Source organism: Manihot esculenta, chromosome 4 (genome assembly GCF_001659605.2).
Source record: "Manihot esculenta cultivar AM560-2 chromosome 4, M.esculenta_v8, whole genome shotgun sequence".
NCBI lineage: Eukaryota > Viridiplantae > Streptophyta > Magnoliopsida > Malpighiales > Euphorbiaceae > Manihot > Manihot esculenta.
The window spans coordinates 13,232,734-13,252,201 of NC_035164.2; the positions used below are offsets into that span (position 1 = coordinate 13,232,734).

Sequence of the window (19,468 nt, forward strand, 5' to 3'; positions counted from 1 at the left end):
AAATCAATGAGGATTTTGCCTCCAACCCAGATCTTTTACTACTCATTGATCTGGTTATCTTGTTTTTGTTTATTTATTTTTCTGAGTTTTATTCTAATTATTGTTAAAATTATTGGGTGTTACTGGTACAGTAAATTTTATTTTCCCTTCCCTTTTCTGGGTGATTGTTCATTACATGTATCTGTGTTTTTCTTTCTGCTTAATCTTTGTCTATGTCTCTTTGTTTTGGTTTCTTGACTTTTGGGTTTTCTTCTGCGACGGGCCTTTCTTTCCTCTGTTTTGAGAGGAAATTTTACTTTTTATATTTTACTTCCTTAGCTTTTTCTATTTGGGTGCTGCGAAAACGATGCAAGTGATGATAAAAAATTGGAAAGATTGCATTTTGTGGTTCGATAATTCAACTTGATTAAGGTTAGTTCACAGTAGATATTTTCATTTCTTGTGCAAGTTAAAAACCCGCAATTTAGTCACGGCTGTTTGGATCTTAAAGTTATAAGACAAAGGAACTACTACTTTAAGTAAGCCAATTTTTAGGCATTTCTTTTTCTCTATATTTTTGTGATTAAGGTAAAATGTGAAGCAAGTTTAGACTTGCTTACTGAATCCAAGGAATAAAATCAAAATCTCTATTAGGTTTTCTCTGATTGATTGGCTGGAGCATGATTGGCTTATTTGTGTCATTTGGTGCTTCTTCTATTGCATGGATCATGTGTAATGAAGTTATTACGGAATTGGTGCTGCCTCTATATTGTGGTTTCGGTCCTAATCTTCAAGTAGATATACTTAATGAGTGCCTCTATAATTTCAATGGAATATAAGCCTAGTTTTTCCTTTCTCATGCGATTCTCGCATTTCTGATTGTTGTTTCTTTGGTTTTCATGCACTGATGTGGTGGAACATAATGGCTCTGTTGTTTCTAATTGTATAGTGTAAATTTTTGGTGAAATATTCTTTGGTTTTATGGGATGCATTGGGCTTTAGATTTTTTTGAAGGTTTTCAGCCTTTCCCTAGTCTTGAAAACTTTGTAGGACCACTTTCACTTAAAGTTTGTAAAGTCATAGTCTGATGTATTATTGATTTATTAGGTGTGATGTATTACTAACTTGTTTGTGTTTTTGACACAGTTACTCTTGTTTCTGTCATGAATGGATTGATTTATATTAATATGAGTAGGATCAATTGATTCCCATATCTTTTCTAACTACACATTTAATCTAATACCAACTAAACTATAAGAGCAGTGGCCTTTACTAATGATTTCTTAATCTTGTGAAATGCACAAAGAGTCATTATTTGAGCCTAAAAAAATTAGAAACTATATCAAAAGTAACGTGATTTAGATATGGAAATCACCTCTTGAATTGAAATACATTATTATCTTGTTAGGTAAAGTCTGTTAATTTAAATTCCTTAGCAGAAAGTTCATAATAATGTAGATTATGTTCATTCAAAAACATGATGCATATTTAAAGGAGGAAATTGTTTTCTGATGCACTTGTCTTAAAAAGTAAATGAATAGTAATTCTATAATTGATCTATTTTATTTCTTAGTTATTAGTTCTTCAATGATTCTCCAAATATAAATTCACTAATCTCTTAAATCTCATCTTGAAGGTTGCATACATTTCTTGGCCAAAGTTTGGAATTCTTTACTCCTAATATTGCATTCCTTCCTCAAGACTTAGAAGGTAATAATTTTTTTTTCACTTGTTTTTATTTACTAATTGAAGTTTCCAGTATTCTCTTAGACTTGTTGACCAAGTGCTTAATCTGTAAAAGAAGTAAAATGACACTCCGATCATCTAGTCAATAATATTATTTTTTAAAGTACTTTTAGAAATAGAAGAGAATGTTTTATGAGTTGAAGATACTATACCTTGAGTGTTGCCAAAATCTTGTTAATATGGATGTAAATAGGACATTTTTTATCCATTTTTGAGGAATATGAAGATAACTAACTAATGGATCCTGCTTTTTAAGGGATATTTTCAAATTCTAGTTTGATTGTGTCTAAAATTGTAACATTTAAAGAAACTTTCTCATTTGGTCAGTCATAGCTAGATGAACCGTTTACTAAGTGAGACCTAAGGCAGATTCATTTTAACTACTTGATTGCCTTCGAGTTGTTTCAGATTCAACCTATAGGCTCCTTAGGATAAGCAAATGGGAAGGGCTTAACCTTGGGCTTTTGTCAATTTATAACACTGAAATTATATAGAGTCAAGTAATATTTTTAGTTTAAATATTAATAATAAAATATATTAAATATTAATATATAAAATACATATTAATATTTAGATAAAATAAAATTATACTGTTAATTAATTTATCATGCAATTAAATTAATTAATTTATTTATTTCTCTTTGATAAATTATAAATAATTTAATATTTTTATATAATATCTAATAGCAAAATAATATAATAATTTTTAAATATTTTATGTGTATTATTTATAATTTATCAAAGAAAAAAATAAATAAATTAAGTAATTAATTCAGTGAAGTGATTTTATATATATTTAAAAGTATAATGGCAGAATAATATTATAATTATAAAATGGCATAATAATATTATAATTTTAAATATTTTTATATATAGTCTGTTTGTTATTAACAGGCGCCAAGTAAGTTTTTCGACTGCCACTTGTCACTCCAACCCCAAATCTGCAAATATTTCTATCATAACCCAAATATACAAATAAAAAGTCTCCCAACCCTAAATTGACAAAAAGCCCCTTAACCTTGTACTTATTATTGGTGTATGAAGAGCAACTAAATATTAACATACTGTGCAGCAGCAACGTTCACATGCTGTGCAGCAGTGCACTTGCTGCAAGTGCAGCAGCAACGTGCACATGTTGTGCACAGTGCATTTACTGCAAGTGCGGCATTGCACTTGCTGCAAGTGCAGCAGCAAGCATCTGCTGTGCATAAATGCTGTGCAGTGCAGCAGCAAGGTGCACATGCTGCCCAGCAATGCACTTGCAGCCAATGGACTATGCACAACAGCACTTGCTGCAAGTGCAGTCTGAGCTACTGTTTTGCACAACAACACTTGACTGATTGACTGTAATTAAAATCATAATCAAAATTATCTCAATTTACTTTAATTCCTCCTCCCATTTTTATGAATTTAATTTATATATTTTTACTACATATATCTTGTGTAGGAAAATGAATGCCAATCGACAGTGGATGTATAATAGGCTCAAGGATGGGTTGTTGAATACTGATTTTTTAAACGGTTTAGAGGAGTTCATACAATTTGCTTCAACCCATTCTGAATGTATGGATGGTATGAATATAAGATGTCCTTGTAGTATGGGAAGGTGTTCGAATCGGAGGTTCCTCTGTGTGGACGATGTACGTTATCATTTGATGAAAAATGGTTTCATCCCTAATTACTACAGGTGGACAGCACATGGTGAATATTGGGATGATCAAGGAACCTCTAGTGTGCTATTGTCTGAAACTATCATGGAAAACGATTTTCAAACTGGGGCTAATGGTCGATACCATGAAATGGTACTTGAAGGGTTTGGTTTACCGCCTCAAATTGAATTCATGGAGGAGGAACCTAATGCCGAGGCACAAAGGTTGTATGAAATGTTACAAGTAGCAAGTGAAGAGTTATGGCCAGGATGCAATAAGCACACAAAACTGTCTACTGTGGCACGTTTGATGAACATGAAATCGGAGCATCATTTCTCTGTAAAATGTTTTGATCAGATTGTCGAGTTTTTGAAAGAAGTTCTACCCGAAGATAATGTGCTTCCTGATAATTTTTACAAAACGAAAAAGTTAATTGAGGGTTTGGGTCTACCAGTGGAAAAGATTGATTGTTGCAGAAATAATTGCATGATATATTAGTCTGGTGACGCTGAGTTACAACAATGCAAGTTTTGCCAGCTTCCTAGATATAAACGCACGGTAAACAGCTTGACAAAGCAAGTTGTTCAGAAGCCATATAAGAAGATGTATTACTTTCCTCTCACTCCAAGGTTACAACGGCTTTATGCATCAGACGCAACAGCACCCCATATGAGATGGCATGCTGAACATGAATATGAGGAAGGGGTCATGCATCATCCATCTGATTCTCCTGCATGGAAACACTTCAATGCATGTTATCCATCATTTGGATCAGAGATAAGGAATGTGATGCTTGGATTGTCTACTGATGGATTCCAACCATTTGGACAATCTGGCCAACAGTACTCATCTTGGCCCATCATTCTGACACCGTATAATCTTCGGGCATGGCTGTGTATAAAGTCAGAATATATGTTTCTCACTATTATAGTTTCGGGCCCAAATAATCCTAAATTTAAAATTGATATATTCTTACAACCCTTAATCGAAGAACTAAAACAATTATGGAACATGGGGGTTGAGACATATGATGTGGATAAGAAGCAAAATTTTCTCATGCGGGTTGCTTTGCTATGGACCATTAGTGACTTTCCTGCTTATGCCATGCTTTCTGGTTGGAGCACTGCAGGAAGGCTTGCATGCCCATATTGTATGGATAACACTGATGCATTTACTTTGCCAAGAGGTGGCAAACAATGTTGGTTTGACAATCATCACAAATTTTTGAACCATAACCATCCATGGCAGAAGAATAAATCATGGTTTAGAAAAAACAAAGTTGTAACTGAACATGCACCTCTAGTAAGGACTGGAGAGGAAATTTTGCATGAGATAAAGAGTCTTGGATTAATGAGAGTGACAGATCCAGGTTCAGATGTTGTTAATGCTGTTATTAGTAAGACATGTGGATGGAGGAAACGCAGCATATTCTGGGATTTACCTTATTGGAGTTCCTTGCTTATTAGACACAACCTTGATGTAATGCATATTGAAAAGAATTTTTTTGATAACTTGTTCAATACCATTATGAATATAGAGGGTAAAACAAAAGATAATGCAAAAGCAAGAGAAGATATGAGAGAAATATGTCGGCGGCCTGAGTTGGAGGTTAATGCAGAAACTGACAGGTATCCAAAAGCAATATATGCATTGGACAAACCGGCAAAACAAGTTATTTGTGAATGGATGAAGGGACTCAGATTTCCTGATGGTTATGTGTCTAACACGGCTCGATGTGTCGACATGAACAAGTACAGATTATTTGGAATGAAAAGTCATGATTGTCATATTTTCATGCAAAGGTTGTTGCCTATTGTTTTTCGTGAATTATTACTAATGAGAGTGTGGGAAGCAATTACCGAGCTAAGTATTTTCTTTAAGCAACTAACGAGTACGATCTTACGGGAGGAAGATATGCAAAGGCTTGAAGAGGACATTCCGATTATACTATGCAAATTGGAGCGAATATTTCCTCCGGGTTTCTTCGACTCGATGGAACATCTTCCGGTTCATCTTGCATATGAAGCTCGCATTGGGGGTCCAGTGCAATATTGTTGGATGTATCCTTATGAGCGGTAATAATTAATCACTGTTGCTTTTTCAAAATACCAATTATTTAATATGCTTAATTTGTATGCTAATTAATTATGTAATACATGTACAATGGAATTTTAAAGAAGAATATTAAAAATAAAGCCAAAGTTGAAGGATCAATTGCTAATGCATACTTGGTAGAAGAAGCATCTTCTTTTTGTGCTTACTATTTTGAGTCACATGTTTCTACAAGGCATCAACGGGTTCCACGTAATGATGATGGTTGCGTAGTGGAAGATCAAGAGATTGAAGGAAATTTATCAATATTCAAATATTCGGGTAGACCCATAGGTCAATCAAAGAAAAGGATATTGACAAAGGATGAAAGAAATGCAGCTCATTTATATATCTTACTAAATTGTGAAGAAGTTTCGCCATTTATCAAGTAAGTGAAATTCACCGCCAAATTATAAATTTAATAGTCTTCTAAAATGCATATATATTCATGAAAATAACCAAAGTTGTATAATTTCTCCTAATGCAAGAATATATATTGAGGAACTACGGGGGATATCACCTGACATTACCGATGGGGAGGTAGACATCACATTGGAGAATAACTTTCCCACATGGTTCAAAGCATACGTAAGCTTTATAATACTCGCAATACTACGCTGAATTTGGTGAATGAATCAAAATTAATTTTATATGTTCACTTTTTGTAATAGGTACATGAACCAACCAACACAGTGAACAATCCTCTCATCCAAGATTTAGCCAAAGGACCTCTAAATACAGTGAATGTGTACACAGGATACTATATAAATGGATACAAATTTCACACTGAGGGACGAAGTGCTAATCAAATGACGGTGAATTGTGGTGTATTGATAAGCGGTTGTCGAAGCCGTCAAAAATAACCTATTATCAATCAACAAATAAATTTGCAGATAGTGGCAATAGGGTCGAACCACAGGGAATTGACACCAAGTATCTTCCTAATAATGACTAAGGCAAGTAATAACGAATAAGTAAAAGAGGGGGGTTTGTTTTGATGAGTTAAAATCTAAAAGCAAAAGAGAACAATAATTTAATTGAAAAGGTATTTCAATGAGAAAGAGATTCTAGCTGAAGTGTGAGTCTAATTCAATTTGTTCAGAATTGATCATTGATTATTAAAGACTCCTATTTGATTTCAATAAATCAGTTTTGGTTGTGGAAGACGCTTCTCACAATCCAAATTCCTCCTTAGTTCTAGTTCTATTAGGAAACGTTCGCTAATCAAACACTGATCAACAAGTTGCCAAGGAACGTCCTTGGGGCATTTAGCATCGAACAACCGTTGATCGCATTAAGACTTAGAGAAACCCAATTCTATCCTTGCCAACCGCGTGGTCAAGGCTAGGTTATGCAACTGATTATATTTATGTTCAAACAATTTAAGCAATTATGGACCTAAATCATTCAAACAATTTATCACTTAAGCAATTTAAAAGCAATGGGCCCTTATTGATTCTAAAAGCAAAGTAATAATTATGGAAAAGATCAGATTGCATAAATATTGAAACAAGCAAGAGTTCAACAATGGAGTATTAAACCTCCCAATTCATCACAAATCTGAATATTCTCAACTTCAACTAGAAAATAATGAATTTAGCCACTCATGGTGACTAAAATACAAAAATAAAGAAGAAAAGAAAGAAGGAAAGTTTCTGCTGTGTTGCTGGAGAATTTTCGAGGATGGCAGATGCTGAAAGAGATATCCTTTGCTGGTTTGGAGGTTGCTCTTTTATAGTTGGAGAATCTCATCCATCTAGGGTTTTGAAATCCCTTCTTGACTTGGTCTTTGATTCCTCTTTGGATGTGGATTTTAATTGTAAAAGGAATTCCTTAGATGAGAAATTGTCTCGTGGCTTCTGGAATTATGTTGGTAGTGATTGAGTTAGATTTGGACTTCTAATAATTCGAATTTCTAATTTCTGCACTTTTCCCGTTCTGCTGTCAACTTCTGCTGTCAAGGTGATTTGGGCAGTTTCTGCGAGTGATTTGGGCAAATCACTTGCCCAATCTGCCCCAATCGCTTTCTGGGATTCAGTCCAGTTTCTGTCTCTGTCTCTGCGAGTGATTTGGCCAGTTTCTGCGAGTGATTTGGCCAAATCACTCCGAGCCAATCACTTTTCCAGCTTTTTCTTCACTTTTTCTCTAACTTCCCAATTTCTTCCTTTTCTGTAAAAACATAACAAAAACACAAATTAAGCTAGAAAAATGTGTAAATAAACAGTAATAAATATAATAAAAATGTGGCTAAATTATGCTTGATCAAATACCCCCACACCTAGCTTTTTGCTTGTCCTCAAGCAACAAACAACTTAGTCAATCAAGCCCCTTTTTCTTTTGAGCCTAAGTACCACTTAATCAGCCCCTCCCTAGACTCCTAAATTGAAGTATCACAGTATAGAATACATGCACCAAGGTTGTTCTTCTCTTTTCCTTGTTTCCCCTTACCTAACATGGTCAAAGGAAAGGTTTTTGATTCATTCATGCTTATTCTCTTTATATGAGCTCAATGCAACCTCTAAGAGTGACTTGCCCTTCTTTGAGTGTTTTATTTTATTTTATTCAGCAGCACTTTTTATTCTTGCCTGAAAAAGTCACTAACTTTTTTACGCGAAGGTGCATATTGGTGATACCCACCCCCGGTTACTTAGTCAGTCACTTGTTCAAGTGGCTACTAGCTCTGTTCATAGCTTATTTGGCCATTGGAACAGGTTTATGATTTGTGCTTTGTGCTGGTTGTTTTTTTTTTTTCTTCTTTTTTCTTTTTTCTTTTTTCTTTTCATGACAGTTTGGGCAAATCACCTCATAGGGAGTTACACTAACTTTTTATTTGCATGTATTTATATTTTTATTTCCCTTGACCAATGCAAATTTAGAGATTCAATTCAAGAAAAGAACTTCCAAAGTGAAGGTAGCACATTATAATTGATTCAATTTAGGCTTAAAGGGGTGGAAAATCAATGGGGTCATGAGATAGGAAGCTCTTTTAACCTTGTTATCTATGCTGAGTAGAGCAAAAGCTAAGTCAAAATTCTGTGTGTGTGTGTGCAAAAAGTGAAAAAATGTGTGAAAAAATTTTGGTGTGTGTTTATGGGGAAAAAAGATGCAAAAAGAAAAGAAAGCAAAAAGATAATGTAAACGGAAAAAAATATAACCTAAACCTAACAGTAAATACCCCCACACCTATCCCAAACATTGTCCTCAATGTTTAAACATAAATATGAAAAAATTAATAAGGAGAAGGAAAGGGACTGCCTGGGATGTGGGTGATTTGAGCAGGTGATTTGGGCAAATCACCCGGCTAAATCACTGGCTGTCATGGTCTGTGGGCAGAAAATGTTGAACCAGCAGCTGCAACATGCTTTCCATGTGCTGCATCCTGTCTTGAGCCTCCACCGAATGGTCTTGAGGTGCCTTTTATGTCCTCCAAGGTCCACCCAATTGCTTTTTTGTGCTTCCTTAACACATCAAGGAGCTTTTCCTCTTCTTCTTGGCTGAGCTGGTTAGAAATAATTACTGGAAGTGTATTTCCAGCCCCCAAGTAGGCATATTTGAGGTGATCTGGCAGGGGCTTCAGATCTGGTGCACTTTCTGTCTTTGTCTCAGCCTACTGTCTGCTGGTTGATTGGGGCAGATTTCCTGTTGATTTGGGCAAATCATCCGGTGATCTGGGCAAATCTCCTTCTGTCATGTCTGTTTGCTCACTGATTTGGGCAGATTGTCTGGGTGATTTGGGCAGATCACTCGCAGAAACTGCCCACATCACTGTCTGGTCTGTCTCTGAGCGGTTTCTGTCCATCTCTTCATATTTGCACAAATCAGCATGGAGTGTTTCCTCTAGATCAAAATCAAAGACTTCTTGGCTCAAGTCATCAATGACATCAAGGCCATAAATAGGAGAAACATCTTTAGGGAATTTCATAGCTTCATAAACATTAAATTTGATAATTTCCCCTTCAAACTCCATGGTTAGTGTGCCATCATGCACATCAATTTTTGTTCTGGCTGTGCTCAAGAATGGTCTCCCAAGTAGGATGTCAGAGGTGATTTTGCCCTTATCCTCCTCCATGTCAATCACATAAAAATCTGCTGGGAAGACTAGTTGGTCAACTTGTACCAACACATCTTCTAGCACTCCCTTGGGATGGACGATGGATCGGTCAGCCAATTGGATCACAATGCTGGTGCCCTTGAGTGTACCTGCATTCAACAAGTTAAAAATGGAAAGGGGCATGACATTGATTGAAGCCCCAAGGTCACACATGGCCTTCTTTATTCCCACATTGCCTATTTTGCATGAAATCGCGAACATTCCTCTATCCTTGCATTTGGTGGGAAGTTTCCTTTGAATGACAGCTGAGACACACTCCCCCACACTTACCTTTTCATGTTCAGCAAGTTTCCTCCGGTTAGTGCATAGTTCTTTGAGAAACTTGGCATACCTTGGAATTTGCTTGATAGCATCAAGTAGGGGAATGTTGATTTCCACCTTGCGAAATGTTTCAAGTATTTCTTTCTCCTCTTTTTCTTTTTGGGACCTTGCAAATCTCTTTGGAAAGGGAGGAGGTACCTTGAATTTCTCTGCTGGTTGCTGTTTCTGCCCTTGACTGGGTTCTGCCTGATCTGGTGATTTGGGCAAATCACTTTCTGTCAAGTCTGTCTGCTCACTGATTTGGGCAGATTGTCTGGGTGATTTGGGCAAATCACTGCCCTGATCACTTTCTGGCAGATTTTCTTCCATGGCCTATTTCTTCAATTTCTCAACCTTGCTATCTTGCAGCTCTTTTCCACTCCTCAATGTGATGGCACTAACATTTTGTCTTGGATTTATCTCAGTTTGGGAGGGTAGCTTCCCTTGAGACTCAAATTTGCTCATTGAAGAGGCCATTTGACTCACTTGTCTCTCAAGACTTTGCACAGTATTTGCTAAATTCTGCACAATCTCTTCAAGAGGTGCATTGGGATTCTGAGGTGCAGCTTGAGCTTGGTTCCTTTGCTGGTAGCTTGGATATTGATTTCCCCTTGCATAGCTAAAATTTGGATGGTCCCTCCAGCCTGGATTATAAGTATTTGCATAGGGATCATACCTTCGTTGCCCATTGAAACCTCCAACAGCATTGACTTGCTGGTCCTTCTCTTGAAGGGAAGGACATAGATCAGTTGGGTGGTTGTTGGCACATATTCCACATGGCTTGGGCTGCTGAATTTGCTGAACTTGTTGGGTTTGACTCACAACAAGGCTACGGACAGCATTGGTGAGGTCAGAAAGTTGGGATGATAAAATGGAATTACTCACCTCATTTACATTCCTTGTTGGCAGCTCTTGGTCTCCAAATTGTTAAGAAGCTGCAGCCATGGAGGAAATTAAGTCCCTCATCTCTCGAGGTGATTTTTTTTCAATTGTTCCTCCACATGCTGCGTCAATAAATTTTCTCTCTGAGGGTAGCAAACCTCCATAGAAGTACTCAATGAGAGATTGGTCAGAAATATCATGCTGAGGGCAGCTTGTGCACAACTTTTTGAACCTTTTCCAATACTCATACAAGCCTTCAGAGTGCTTTTGCTTTATGCCACTTATTTCTCGACGGATGCCTATGGCTTTTGAGGTTGGAAAGAATTTTCTCAAGAATGCTCTTACCATATCAGCCCATGATGTGATGGATCCGGGTGGCAAGTAGAATAGCCATTCTTTGGCATAGTCTTCAAGGGAAAAAGGGAAGGCTCTAAGCTTGATATCGTCTTCCGGAATGCCTTGGGGTCTCATGGTTGAGCACACAACATGGAATGCCTTCAAATGCTTGTGAGGATCTTCATTTTCTAGGCCTCTGAATTTAGGAAGGAGATGAATCAGTCCTGTCCTTAGCTCGAATGGTGCTGTCAATAGGGGATATTCAATGCATAAGGGTGCTTGATCTCCTGTTGGTTCAGCTAACTCTCCGAGAGTTCTTTCCCGTGGCTGGGGTGCTTGGATGGGCGCGTTTCCAGCTTGTATTTCAGCTTCTACATGTGCAGCAGGTGGTGCTGCAATTGCTGGATTTTCTGCCATAACCTGGAATCGGGTATTAGGTTCAAATGCAGTAGTGGCCGTAGGAGAGTCTGCTGGAGCAAAGATTTCTGCAGTAGGGGCAGATGTGACAGCAAGTGCTTCAGCTGGTGCAGAAGTAGGTGAATTTGCTGGTGCAGAAAAATCAGCAGGTGTAGCAACAGCTCTGTGAGATGGTGTTGCTGATGAAGATGCTTTTGAGGCTTGGTTCCTCAAATTTGCTTGCTTCCTTAAGTGCTTGGCAGTTTTCTCAATCTCAGGGTCGTAAAGAAGAGTGTCTTTACGGCCAGACCTGGTCATAAAGGGAAAATACGTTATTTTAAATCAAGTCCCCGGCAACGGCCCCAATTTTTGATAAGCGGTTGTCGAAGCCGTCAAAAATAACCTATTATCAATCAACAAATAAATTTGCAGATAGTGGCAATAGGGTCGAACCACAGGGAATTGACACCAAGTATCTTCCTAATAATAACTAAGGCAAGTAATAACGAATAAGTAAAAGAGGGGGGTTTGTTTTGATGAGTTAAAATCTAAAAGCAAAAGAGAACAATAATTTAATTGAAAAGGTATTTCAATGAGAAAGAGATTCTAGCTGAAGTGTGAGTCTAATTCAATTTGTTCAGAATTGATCATTGATTATTAAAGACTCCTATTTGATTTCAATAAATCAGTTTTGGTTGTGGAAGACGCTTCTCACAATCCAAATTCCTCCTTAGTTCTAGTTCTATTAGGAAACGTTCGCTAATCAAACACTGATCAACAAGTTGCCAAGGAACGTCCTTGGGGCATTTAGCATCGAACAACCGTTGATCGCATTAAGACTTAGAGAAACCCAATTCTATCCTTGCCAACTGCGTGGTCAAGGCTAGGTTATGCAACTGATTATATTTATGTTCAAACAATTTAAGCAATTACGGACCTAAATCATTCAAACAATTTATCACTTAAGCAATTTAAAAGCAATGGGCCCTTATTGATTCTAAAAGCAAAGTAATAATTATGGAAAAGATCAGATTGCATAAATATTGAAACAAGCAAGAGTTCAACAATGGAGTATTAAACCTCCCAATTCATCACAAATCTTAATATTCTCAACTTCAACTAGAAAATAATGAATTTAGCCACTCATGGTGACTAAAATACAAAAATAAAGAAGAAAAGAAAGAAGGAAAGTTTCTGCTGTGTTGCTGGAGAATTTCCGAGGATGGCAGATGCTGAAAGAGATATCCTTTGCAGGTTTGGAGGTTGCTCTTTTATAGTTGGAGAATCTCATCCATCTAGGGTTTTGAAATCCCTTCTTGACTTGGTCTTTGATTCCTCTTTGGATGTGGATTTTAATTGTAAAAGGAATTCCTTAGGTGAGAAATTGTCTCGTGGCTTCTAGAATTATGTTGGTAGTGATTGAGTTAGATTTGGACTTCTGATAATTCGAATTTCTAATTTCTGCACTTTTCCCGCTCTGCTGTCAACTTCTGCTGTCAAGGTGATTTGGGCAGTTTCTGCGAGTGATTTGGGCAAATCACTTGCCCAATCTGCCCCAATCGCTTTCTGGGATTCAGTCCAGTTTTTGTCTCTGTCTCTGCGAGTGATTTGGCCAGTTTCTGCGAGTGATTTGGCCAAATCACTCCGACCCAATCACTTTTCCAGCTTTTTCTTCACTTTTTCTCTAACTTCCCAATTTCTTCCTTTTCTGTAAAAACATAATAAAAACACAAATTAAGCTAGAAAAATGTGTAAATAAACAGTAATAAATATAATAAAAATGTGGCTAAATTATGCTTGATCATGTATGCATTAAAAGAACGAACTATAGTGATCAATCAAGTGATTACTATGGTAAGTTGACAGAGGTTCTTGAAATAGAGTACCCGACTTTACCTATGAAGCGGACAGTTCTATTCCACTGTGAATGGTTTGATCCTACCCCAAATGTTGGAGTGAAAATTCATTTAATGTATAATATTGTGGATGTAAATCAAAGAAGGAGATTTCATAAGTATGAGCCATTTGTTTTGGCTAGCCAGGCACAACAAGTTTATTACATTCCTTATCCTTCTTTAAGACAATCAAGGTCTGATTGGCAATCTGTGATAAAAATTAAAGCCAGGCCAGTGATTGAGTTACCAAATGTTGTTGTACCTTCGACAGCGTCAACAACAGATGCATATCAAGAAGATACTGTAACTTTGCAGCCTTTAGTCTTAAATGAAGAAGGATTACCTGAGACATTAAATGATCCAGCGGGTGGTGAAGTGTTGATTTCGGAATTAGTTGAAGAAGAAGAAGAAGATGAGACATCATTATTCAACTTCAGACAAGGATGAATATTACTTAGATTAGTATTACTTAGATTAGTCAACTCTAAGCTGTATAGTAAACTTTTTTGCTCTAATTATCTTTTTTATTATTGTTGATTATTTTTACTTTTACAACATACTAATCTCCTGTTGGATTTTTTTTGTGCAGATATGGCCAGGGGTAAAGGTAAAGAAGATGCACGTAATACTGATCGTGGTGTTTTAACGGGTACAGGTAGAGGCCGAGGCCGAGGTGATCCAGAAATTGTTCGTGGTCGAGGCATTATAGCCACTGCACCTTCTTCAGTTGACTTTAGAGCCCCAGCACTTACTCCAACAACCCCTGTATCATACTCAGCCCCTGCAGCCCGTCCACTTGCTCCAGTTGCCCCCATTGCCCCAACTTCTTCAAGTTCTATTCCTGGATCGAGTGCTAGTCGATCTGCATCCTCATCCTCATCATATGCTACTAGGACCTACTGTTATGTGCATGCAAGCGGAAAGTAAGCATAATGTATAACATTACTTATCATTGTATTACACATCTTTGTTATTAGTTTTCATTTTGGTTAATTATTTAAAAATAATTATATTGAATATTTATAAATTATGCTCGCAGTATTAAACTATTACAGTCTTATGCCTTCTGAGAAGACATCTAGTGCCTGCACAAAGATTTTTCAAAAGTACAATGTCGAGGAGGGTTCTTCCTAGAAGAATATCCCACAATCCACAAAAGATTTTTATTTTAGAGAGTTTGAGGTACGCAATATATTTTGCATTTTAACAAAGATAAAATGTCTTATAATCTATGTTGTATTGTACATGTGTTTTCTAAATTAATTTACAGAAAGAATTTCACTAGGATGAGGAAAGTGCTGCAATAGTGAAGAAGGCATGGAATAAAAAAGCAGCTACCCGATACAAAGACTTTCTGACAAATGAAAAGAAGAAAAAAAAAGAGGAGTGCTTATATATCAATTGAAGTTTGAGATAAATGGAATTTAGATTGGAGTACTCCAGAGTATGTAGGAAAGTCAATGAAGTACTCAAAGAACCGCCTAACAGAGAAGGGATGTGAAGGAGCTGGTCCTTCTACACATACAGGTGGGTCCATAACACATGAGGAGCATGCTAGATGCATACAAAATGCTAAGACAGACAAAGTTCCTCCAACAGCAGCTGAGTTGTTTCTCCACACCCATACAAAGAAGAGTGATCGCGACAAATTTGTTGATAAACGAGCTGAAATTGTTTATGTAAGTTTCTATATAAACAAGTTGTCTTTCTAAGTAATAACTTGCAAGTATGATTTTGATGTCTCAGTTGTGTGATTGATTTTCAGTTGCAAGTATGATTCTGATATCTCAGTTGTGTGATTGATTTTGAGTTGTTGATTGATTTTGAGTTGTGTGATTGATTTTCAGTTGCAAGTATGATTCTGATATGTAGGTGATTCTCACAAGGAAATTGTTTATGATTCCCAGTTGTGTGATTGATTTTGAGTTGTTGATTGATTTTGAGTTGTATGATTGATTTTCAATTGCAAGTATGATTCTGATATCTAGGTGACTCTCACAAGGAAATTGTTATGATTCTCAGTTTTGTGATTGATTTTTTCTATTATGATATCTTGCAAGTATTATAAATGTGATATCTTGCAGGTATTATAATTGTCATATCTTGTAGGTGTTAGCCTTTTTCCTTACTTTAGTATTCAAATTGAACTATTATTCTGTGATTTTCTAGGAAAATTATCTGAAGCTAAAAGAACAATATTCAAGCCAGTATGTAGGATCAGATCATGTGGAAGGAGATGGAGGAACTATTAATGAGGATCAATTGTTCATTACTACAGCAGGAGGATGGCAAGGAAGTCGAGTTTATGGTTTAGGTAGTGCTGCTTCTTCTGCCTTCTCTCAAACAGGAACTGGGGGAACATCAACAAATGTTCCATCATCCCAATCACCAGAATGGAAGAAGGAAATTGAAGCAAAGTTTGAAGAGAAGTATAATAGTTTGCAGAAACTTGTAGAAGACCAAAATCAGCTGATAGCTCAAATGCGTGATGAACTACAGACAATGAAGATGGGACAACAGTCTTCCTCATTGATGCCATCATCGTCTGATATTCCTCCAGCTCATAGATCCCTTGGTGATTCACATATGGATTAGCATGATGTCATTTCTCACGTACTTAAATAATATATTTTATGATATGAATTTGATACTATTTGGATCCATTATATATTTTAAGATATTTTAATTTTTCTTAGTGTTGAACTATAGTAATGTTTTGAACTTTTAGATTGCAGAATTATAAAATGAAGTTTATGTGTATATATTGTCTTTGATATTTTATGTATTGGAATGTGTGTGTAAATATTGATATTATAGCAGGTTTATCACTACAAAAAAACAGGGTATCAGTGACGGATTTTTCCGTCGCTGAAAGTAAAAAATTCGTCGCTGAAACTTTCAGCGACGGATTTGCGACGGACTCAAGTCCGTCGCTTAAAGTCATGTCGCTAATTTTTTTCGACGGATCGGGCTGCCGTCGAAAATATTAGCGACGGATTTCCGACGGATTTTAACTCTGTCGGAAAAATTTGCGACGGATAATTCCGTCGAAAATTTTAGCGACAAATTTGTTCGTCGCTAAATCCGTCGGAATATCTAAATTCATCCTATAACAATCCGTCGGTAATCTGTCAAAAATAATTAGCGACGGAATTTTTCCGTCGGAAATATTAAGACAAAAAAAAAATTCTTGCTTTTATTCAAATAATTTATAATTAAGAATCATATTGAATATAAATCAAATATTTCATAATACTTAACAATATTCATAAAATTTAAAATAAATCCGTAATATTTAACAATATTCATAAAATTTAAATTAAATTTATAATATTTTACAATGTTCATAAAATTTAAAATAAATCCATAATATTTAACAATATTCATAAAATTTAAAAGTAATCTATGAATTTGTTGAACCATCTGAATCTGCAGTTGTGTTATGCGGTGAAGATCTATTTTTGTTCTTCAATGATTTCATCTGATCTTTTATTTGTTTTTCTATATGCACTCGCATTTGCACTCGCATTTGCTCTTGCATTTGCTCTTGCATTTGCTCCATGTCTTGTTTCATTTTGATCCGGTTTTGCTCTAATATTTGTTCAAACTCCTCTAAAGAAAACATAGTTTGAGAAGGTCCTCCATGATGAGCTGATGTGCATGAGAAAAATGTAGTTGGAGTTCCTGATTTTGCAATATCAGAGGATCCAAAACCATAAACTCTTCCTTTGCTACTTCCAGAAATTTCAATCCACTTATTCAAATCAAAAGCAGACTGACTCTCACAATTGTCATTCACATTTTCAGCAATTGCATTCAAATAAGCTCCCTAAGTAAAAAAAGAAAACATAATAAACATTTCATGAATCATACACAACTAATGATAACATAACAATTAGAAAAATAATGTGATAACATTAAATAAGCAAAAAGTAACTTACATCAACTCGTCGTGATTTTCCATCAATGTAAACACCTTGACTCCCCTTTTTTGTGTGAGTTGCACGAAATAGTTCAAGGTGAGTTGCACGAAATAGTTCAAGTTGAGTTGGTTGTCTACCCAACTTCTTTGCCTACAAAAAAGAAATAATCACACAACACAAGATGCACAAATAATTTCTAACCATATATATAAAAATAGAATTGTATAAATAAAAGTAAGAAATAAAAGAGTTATACCAATCTATTCTCATGAACCTCCAATTTTATTGAACCACCAGAGTGTTTCGTAATAGTCCCATCTTTTTCTACGTTTCTATTTGTTTTACCAGTTTCTGATTTCTTTCTCCACCCTGGTGTACTCCAATATGCAACAAGTTCATTCCATATCTCTGTCTCCATCCAATCTGGTCCTAAATTGTATAGATAAGCAACATCTGTCTTCTTGTGCTTGCGCAACAATTCGCTCCTAACTCTATTAAGAATGTCTCGCAGTCTTTCTTTACCTACCTTTTCCCAAGCAATTCGAACCATACCTTCTTCACTCTCATCCCATGCATATCGACTCTACAAATAACAATCAGTGTTAAGTAAATTTAAAAAACTTAAAATGCATATTATAAATTTTAGAATATAAGTTGTATTTACCCGAAAAAGTCCGAAGAGCTCGTCTTTTATCTTTAAAGGTATTTCTGACCAAGTTTTCCATGGAGCAGTATAGCGCATCTTAATGTCATTAGTGATTGATCTAGTAACCGTAGAATCTAAAAAACTGCAATATTTTTATATATAATGAGTAGTTGTAAGTAATAATACATATTAAATCAATAGCAAAAAGTTGTATATGACTTACACAGTTCCTTTCAATCTAATCAATTGTCGATCAGACGGGTTTGATGGGATAGGATGTCCCAAATTCGGACCTCTAGTTCGAACTGATGATGATGAGGATGCGTTTGCTTGGCCCCCTAATGCTTGTGGAGTGTGCTCCAGTATTTCCTCCTGCACCTGTACTGCCTCATCTATTTCATTCATAGACAGATGTTGGCTATGTTCTCTACCTCTGGATGATACTGCTCTTCGAGGCATCTGAAAAAATAATTGTCCATAAGTAACATATCAAAGTAGAGTTGAAAGGAAGGCATGTAAAGCAAACCCACAAATACTATTTTAATTCATGTCTTTAATTAACTAACAACTTTTAAATATTATTATTTTTTTAAAAAAGTTAAATTAATAGATTAGTTTGTTAATCCATTCATTAATATACTAATCAAATCAAATTAATTTCTGAAATTTATTTTTTTATTCTTTTTTCTGTAATTCCTTAATCACAAGAGTCTTTGCTAAATCCAATATTGCTTTATTAGACAAAAAGGAAAAAAAAAGCAGTTTAAATGATGACACAATTAGATAAAATAAATTATTATTTGATTTATTGGCCCACAATTATTATTTGATCTCTTTTTTCAATTAAAATTATATATATTTTAAATAAAAAATTAAACCCACATTAACTACAACAGCAGCCAGCATGCTGCTGTGCGATGCTGTTGGGCAACAAGCAGCTGCTGCTGCCAGCAGCAGGCAGCAGCAGCTGGCTGGGCAGCTGCTTGCTGCTGTTGGCAGTAGCAGCGGCTGCTTGCTGCCCGCAGCTGCTGCTGCTGCCAGCAAGCAGTAGCAGCAGCAGCAGCAGTTGCTGGCAGCAGCAAGCAGCTGCCCAGGCAGCTGCGGGAGCAGCTGCTGCAGCTGCTGCTGCTGCTGCTGCTGCTGCTGCTTGCTGCCAGCAGCTGCTGGGCAGTAGCTGCTTGCTGCGCACAGCAGCAAGCTACTGCTGGGCATGCAGCAGCTTGCTGCGTGCCCAACAGCAGCTTGCATGCTGCGCAGCAACAGCTGCTGCTGTGCTTGCTGTTGCCCTCAATTTAATTTTTTTTTTTAAATAATTAGTAAAACTAAAAATAAATTTTGATTAACACAAATTTATAACTAAATGAATAATATTTTCACTATATCATAACATATTCAAAAACTAAAACTCAAAATTTCAATAATATAACAAAAAGAAACTAAAAATCAAAGTAGACACTTACTTGATAGGCAGTGGCGGAAGTAGCGGCAGTGGCGAGCGGCAACGCAGTGATGGC

The 19,468-nt window shown here is 36.2% G+C and overlaps 4 protein-coding genes and 1 long non-coding RNA gene across 5 annotated transcripts; 3 read left to right on the forward strand and 2 right to left on the reverse strand.

Moving 5' to 3' along the window:
- Nucleotides 1-3,977: 3,977 nt before the first annotated feature.
- LOC110607512 lies at nt 3,978-5,453 on the forward strand. Its single transcript, XM_021746637.1, has one exon. The coding sequence runs from the start codon at nt 3,978-3,980 to the stop codon at nt 5,451-5,453; it is 1,476 nt and encodes a 491-aa protein (XP_021602329.1).
- Nucleotides 5,454-13,972: 8,519 nt separating this feature from the next.
- Nucleotides 13,973-14,567, forward strand: LOC110607511. Its single transcript, XM_021746636.2, has 2 exons — nt 13,973-14,308; nt 14,441-14,567. The coding sequence occupies exons 1-2, from the start codon at nt 13,977-13,979 to the stop codon at nt 14,517-14,519; spliced, it is 411 nt and encodes a 136-aa protein (XP_021602328.1). The 5' UTR covers nt 13,973-13,976; the 3' UTR covers nt 14,520-14,567.
- Nucleotides 14,568-14,845: 278 nt separating this feature from the next.
- On the forward strand, nt 14,846-15,980 carry LOC110607510. The gene is made up of 2 exons (XM_021746635.1): nt 14,846-15,064; nt 15,555-15,980. Exons 1-2 carry the CDS (start codon nt 14,846-14,848, stop codon nt 15,978-15,980), a joined length of 645 nt encoding a protein of 214 aa, XP_021602327.1.
- Nucleotides 15,981-17,404: 1,424 nt separating this feature from the next.
- On the reverse strand, nt 17,405-17,651 carry LOC110607508. The gene is made up of 2 exons (XR_002486732.2): nt 17,565-17,651; nt 17,405-17,458 (listed from the first exon to the last, which is right to left on the reverse strand). It is a non-coding gene; the product is annotated as an uncharacterized LOC110607508 (long non-coding RNA).
- A 522-nt stretch (nt 17,652-18,173) lies between these two features.
- On the reverse strand, nt 18,174-19,202 carry LOC122723446. Its single transcript, XM_043955592.1, has 2 exons — nt 18,837-19,202; nt 18,174-18,413 (listed from the first exon to the last, which is right to left on the reverse strand). Exons 1-2 carry the CDS (start codon nt 19,200-19,202, stop codon nt 18,174-18,176), a joined length of 606 nt encoding a protein of 201 aa, XP_043811527.1.
- Between the last annotated feature and the right edge of the window lie 266 nt (nt 19,203-19,468).

Excerpts from the sequence above, each read along its gene's own strand:
- LOC110607512 (XM_021746637.1), top strand. The coding sequence starts at position 3,978 with ATGTATTACTTTCCTCTCACTCCAAGGTTACAACGGCTTTATGCATCA.
- LOC110607511 (XM_021746636.2), top strand. The coding sequence starts at position 13,977 with ATGGCCAGGGGTAAAGGTAAAGAAGATGCACGTAATACTGATCGTGGT. Across the intron at positions 14,309-14,440 it reads TATGTGCATGCAAGCGGAAA|TCTTATGCCTTCTGAGAAGA; the intron begins GTAAGCATAATG and ends AAACTATTACAG.
- LOC110607510 (XM_021746635.1), top strand. The coding sequence starts at position 14,846 with ATGAAGTACTCAAAGAACCGCCTAACAGAGAAGGGATGTGAAGGAGCT. Across the intron at positions 15,065-15,554 it reads AACGAGCTGAAATTGTTTAT|GAAAATTATCTGAAGCTAAA; the intron begins GTAAGTTTCTAT and ends GTGATTTTCTAG.
- LOC122723446 (XM_043955592.1), bottom strand. The coding sequence starts at position 19,202 with ATGCAAGCTGCTGTTGGGCACGCAGCAAGCTGCTGCATGCCCAGCAGT. Across the intron at positions 18,414-18,836 it reads TGGCTGCTGTTGTAGTTAAT|ATGCCTCGAAGAGCAGTATC; the intron begins GTGGGTTTAATT and ends TTATTTTTTCAG.